The following is a 6,085-nucleotide window of genomic DNA, read 5'->3' as shown; positions in this document are numbered from 1 at the left end:
GTCCTAAGTGTGTCAAAATTCTAAGAATGACGTATTTTTACTCTTATTCCTAGACTTAAGAATAAGAGTGATTCATAAAGGTTCCTAAGTGTTAAGACTAGGTCTCAGCTCCTAAATTATTTAAGAGAGCTGAAGAGGTCTCCTAACCTAGTTAGGAATAACAAGATGGCAGCAAACAGGAGGAGACACACACTGTCCGATGAAGATATGACGCATTGGAGTTATATGATGATATGGAGTTGATAAAATGATACAAACTTGACCATCAAGATAGTCAATTCTTTCTGTAACTGACCAAGTAAGAAATTTAATAACTTCTTCCACTCTACAAATCAATGCTCTAGCTGCAGAAATGAAAGTAGCAATTCCATTTTTTGGCTGGAAAAATGCAGCAATGCACTGGTGAGTACACAGTAAGCAGGGTCTTAACTATTGTGGCACTAACCTCACCAAACAAAACAGTGGTCAAAAGTGATGTGTGAAGTTTTTTTTTATTTTAATTTTTTATGACCCTACATTTCAATTAAACCATCAAAATATGAGGGGGAAAAAACACTGACCAGTGCTGCCAACTGCTTTCAATTGAAAGCAGTTAAAACAGCTGCTAAATGTTGCTAGATTATGTCATAATGGCGAGTTCACTGATCTATATAAATATAAATATAGATCAGTGGGAAAGTCTTTGAATCTAGATAAGGTTTGTCCAAGAAATAGATTTTGCTAGGCTTTTGAAAAAATCTCAAAAGGGGTGAGGAAGTCACTAAATTGGCAACACTGACATTGACTACAACATAATCAGTTGTTAATATTTCATTGGTCCTGTCTTGTTTTTGCATGTGTTCATAATTTCTTTGTATGACAGCATGGCCAAAAATTATGACCGCATTGTCATGTTGGCATGTTTCATTGCATTATTATGACAAATAAAACAATTGATTCTAAGCAACTATGAAATATGCTTACAAAATCATTTTATTTATTTATTTATTTTTTAAATTAAGGGTGAAGATGTCAAATTTCCTAGGCCGGCATCACTTTTGGCCACTACTATATGGCAGTTCTTTGACTTTCCAACTGCCTGTCAAATCATGCTGCAAACACAAGCAATGATGATACTCCATTTAGCTATTCTAAACAAATGTCCTGGGTATATACAGTGAGTAAATAGCTTTATAACATACAGAGGGATAAGTATGGTGGGGATCAAGCATTTGTTCAAAAACACTATTTATACCAATCCTACCTTTATAAAAAAAATAGTGCAAGGTTTACAAAATAATGTTTATCAATTTCCAACTTCGTCCACAAGGGGTCTGCATCGCTCTCTTCATTTATAGGTATAACATGTGACATGATACAAACCTTTAAAGAAGAGCTCTGCGAGATGAGCACAGTTTTTGACAGCAGAGTTGAGTACATTTCCGTTCTTTTACCTCCTGTAACAATTATGTTTAGATGGGCTTTGATTTATCTGTGTTTCATAGAACATTATTATGGTATGCACATTTTTTTTCTGTTTCTGTATACTTTTAAAGTAAAGGCTTTACTTACATTCAAGCTCCTAAATTATTATTATTCATGTTAATGACTTCCTTTATTTCGGTCTATTTTTCCAGTGTGCTGGGGGCAAGACAGGGTTGAACAGCCTTCAGGAGAAATGACTGAAAATGAAGGAGCTCAAGTTATTTTAATGTGTAATTATACTACTACAAATCCAGATCTCTTCTGGTACAAACAGCTACCAAACAGATCACCAACATTCATCCAGAATCAATACACCACTGAGCCTGATTTCAAGAAGAGATTTTCTGCAACACTGGACTCTACATCGAGAACATTTCCACTGACAATCAAGAATCTGCGTGTGTCTGACTCTGCTGTGTACTACTGTGCTCTGAGGCCCACAGTGACTGAAACACACTCAACACTCATACAAAATCAGAGGAAGTGTTACATTTTATGTTGAGGTGCAAATCCACATGTCATTTACTTCTGTCCCACAACAATAACATGCATATAATAATAGAAAAATCTATTTATTTTAGTGTTGTCAAATGATTAATCACGATTAATCGCATCCAAAATAAAGGTTTTTGTTTACATAATATATATGTGTAGTGTGTATATTTATTATGTATATATAAATACATACACATACAGTAAATATTTTGAAAATATTTACATGTATATTTATATTCTGATTTTTTATATTATATATAAATATATTGAACATAACATATTTTTCTTAAATATATACATGCATGTGTTTGTATTTATATATACATAATAAATAGACACATTATACACACATATTATGTAAACAAAAAGGTTTATTTTGGATGCGATTAATCACAATAAATTAGTGCTGTGCAAAGTGAATATGAACTCTATAAGATCTAAAATATTATAACAAAGTATGAAAAATAATGAAGTTTATATTCTGTATGTTGTGTTCTGAGGACTGACAGAGTAAGTAACAACAAGAGGGTACAATAGGATATGAATAGTAATCAAATGCCTGTATGGTGTATGAAACAGATCTGATCTGCTCTGCTCTCTCAAAGAGCTCTCTGGAAGAGGTGGGGTTTAAAGCACTGATGATACCTGATGTGATCTTCTTACACTTCAAGTCTGTTAGAGAGAGAAATAAGAAACAGACAATGAGTCTTCATTCTGTCATTCTGCTTTCTGCCTTTGCATGTAAGTATTGAAGTGTTTTGTGTTTTGCACCCTAATACTCTGAGCAGCCAGAATGGCTAATTTCTGCTCAAAATTAAGTATAGTGTTTTTCTTCATGTAGTATATTGAATTCTATACTGATACATCCAAATTGAATATAGATTCGATTTAAACACCTGTTCTTAAAAGATTTTATCTACTTTTGAAGATGCAACGTATGGAAATGAAATCAAACCAACCAAATCAGAGGTGTTTGCTGACGAGGGTTCAATTGCTAAATTATCCTGCAGTTATTCATCCGCATTTCGTCTTCACTGGTATCGCCACTATCCTGGATCAGCACCCGAGTTCATTGTGCTCATCTCAGACGGTGCAAAACAAGCTCAGGAATCTTATGTAGATTCAAGATTCAAGACCAAAGTTATTAAAGACAAAGAACCCCATGTGGATCTGGAGATCTCCTCTGCATCTATATCAGACTCTGCTCTGTACTACTGTGCTCTGGAGCCCACAGTGACAGGAAACACAAGAACACTGTACAAAAACCTGACACATTTCATTGCATCTACATCACACATGTCCAGTCCCCCAACATAAAAAGATATAACAAAGGGTGACACACAAAGATTCAGTTAAAAGATGCTTCAGATATTCATAATGTTTTATAAAGCAATGTTCAAAGAGGTGATAAAATCATATTTATATGCATTTGCTTTTTTCAAGGTGGTGAGGAAAGAGGGGTTTATATATGAAAGTATTTTGCTGAACCTGACAGAGACTGTGTCATAAGATCATTTAAGCTGAAACTATAAGCACACATGCAATGATTCTCCATTCAGTTATTCTAAAAAGGAGTAAATAGCTTTATAATATACAGAAGTAAAACATAAGTATAGTGATGATCAAGCTTTTGTTCAAAAACACTATTTATACCAATCATACCTTTCTAAAGAATTTTTCAGGGTTTGCAAAATAACATGTTTAGCAATTTCAAACTTCCATTTCATCCACAAGGGGCCAGCATTACTCTCTTCATTTATAGAATACCATGTGACATGATACAACCCCTTTAAAGAAGAGCACTGTAAAATGAGCACATTTTTTAAAATCTGAGTTGAGCGATTTTTCTGTTCTTTTACCTCGTAGATCAACTATGTTTAGATGGGCTTTGATTTCTCTGTGCTTAATGGCATATTATGATGGTAAGAACATTTTTGTTTCTGCATACTTTAACAGAAAAATGTTTACCTAAATATAGATTACTAAGTGTTTACACTTACTTTCCTAATAATTCAAATAAATGATACATTTTTCTGTCTATTGTTCCCCAGTGTCTTCTGGACAGGACAGGGTTGAACAGTCTTCAGAAGAAATCACTGCGAGTGAAAGAGATCAAGTTATTGTAAGATGTAATTATTTTACCACTGGTATAAATATATACCTTTTCTGGTACAAACAGCTACCAAACAAATCACCAACATTCATTCTGAATCAATACACCACCGAGCCTGATTTCAAGAAGAGATTTTCTGCAACACTGAACTCCACATCAAGAACATTTTCACTGATGATCAAAAACCTACTTGTGTCTGACTCTGCTGTGTACTACTGTGCTCTGAGGCCCACAGTGACTAAAACACACTCAACACTCATACAAAAACAGAGGAAGTGCTCAGTTATATGACGAGGTGCAAATCCACATGATACTGATGCACATGCACATTCATCCCATATGATCTTGTTACATTTTCTAGACTGTCACAAAACTCGCCGAACATGCACGGTGATACTTCATTCAGTCATTCTTTTCTCTGCTCTGGCATATAAGTGCATTTGTTTATTTCTTGTATGCATTTGCAATTAAAAATGTAAGAATACAGTGCGCATAATTATTAGGCAAGTCAATATTCTGATCATACACTCTCAGACAAAAAAAAAAGGTACAACACTGGGGTGGTACCTTATAGGTACTATGTACACTTTAGGTACAAACCAGATCAATCTTAACTACTATTCATTTTTTATATGTTGATTTAGGGTTGCACGATTATGACAAAAATCATGATTGTCGATTATTCCTTTGAAATTGTAATTGCGATTATTAATTTGCAATTAAATGAATGATGTTTACACCTTTGTTTGAAGCAACTGCATGCCATATTTTTATATGAAAATAAGCAAGCTGAAAACACTAACTGAAAAACTTTTATTGCTTTTCTATAGTATTAAGCTAAATACTAAACTATAAATCGGATTGGCTTCTCTTTAAATAAAAAGGTAAAAATATGCATGGTATTATAATGTTATACTAAAACTAAAATTAAAACAAGATAACATGTAGAAAGAAAGCATCTTAAGCATGCAGAATAACATAAGTGTACATTGAATGATTAATTGCTGCTTTGAACGATTATGTAATTGTGGCATCCGTAATTGTAATTGCGATTAGAAATTCGATTAATTGTGCAGCCCTATGTTGATTTATAAGTGATCTATAATTGTTAATGAGGGCTGGAAGTGAAATATTTAGATGTGCATAATTATTAAGCAGGCTTTATAGATAGATGTGGCCCTATACATATAATATTTTGTCAAATAATTTTCTAATTTTAAATGCTACATGAGCTCTTTTTTTTACAGAAAATGTTAACATTTATATATAGATTAATTGTGTGTATACAATTTCAAATCAATGATCACTTGAATAAATTTCAAACACTATTTGAAAATTAAAAGTTGTTCTTTTGCTCTTTTCCAGGTGTGAGTTTTGGAGATGAAATCACACCAGACAGCACTGAGAAATCTGCTGCAGTGGATTCAACTGTTACTTTATCCTGCAGTTATTCCTCTGCAGAATCACTTCAATGGTACCGTCAGTATCCCGGATCAGCTCCTCAATTTCTTGTGCTCATAATAGAGAGTGTGAAAGAGACTAAGACATCTGATGTAGATCCCAGGTTCTCTACTAAGCTCAGAAAAGAAAAACAATCCACAAAAGAGATCAACCGTGTGGATCTGATCATCTCCTCAGCTGCTCAGGAAGACTCTGCTATGTATTATTGTGATCTGACTTCCACACACTGACAGGAAACAAGAACACTGTACAAAAACCTGACACATGTGAAAAAGCATAACTGTACCTTCTACAAATCAGACTAAACAGACTAGATCACAAAACAATAAAGAGAATAAGATTTCCAAACTGCCACCTCAGACACTGAATGTATTCCATCAGACTTTAGTTCTCAAATAATCATGTTTAAAATAAGATAAACTTTTATTAATACAAACAAACAATAAATAAATACATATATAAAAAAAGCAAGGAGGAAAGAAAAATTCAGATTTTTTAAGGGGGGGGGGGGGGGGGGGGGAAACACTACACAAATTAAATTTATTTTACAAA

At 33.6% G+C, this 6,085-nt stretch overlaps 1 gene segment (V, D, J or C); it reads left to right on the top strand.

The window, feature by feature from the left end:
• The first annotated feature begins 2,660 nt into the window (after positions 1-2,660).
• LOC107558634 (T-cell receptor alpha chain V region RL-5-like) overlaps positions 2,661-6,085 on the top strand; it is a 14,810-nt gene continuing 11,385 nt past the window's right edge. The window contains 2 exon segments of the V gene segment in view: positions 2,661-2,700; positions 2,888-3,215. Coding sequence covers positions 2,661-2,700; positions 2,888-3,215 — 368 coding nt within the window.

Source organism: Sinocyclocheilus grahami, unplaced genomic scaffold (genome assembly GCF_001515645.1).
Source record: "Sinocyclocheilus grahami isolate Dianchi unplaced genomic scaffold, SAMN03320097.WGS_v1.1 scaffold21.1, whole genome shotgun sequence".
NCBI classification, from domain to species: Eukaryota; Metazoa; Chordata; class Actinopteri; order Cypriniformes; family Cyprinidae; genus Sinocyclocheilus; species Sinocyclocheilus grahami.
This window is presented reverse-complemented; position numbering and strand designations above follow the sequence as displayed.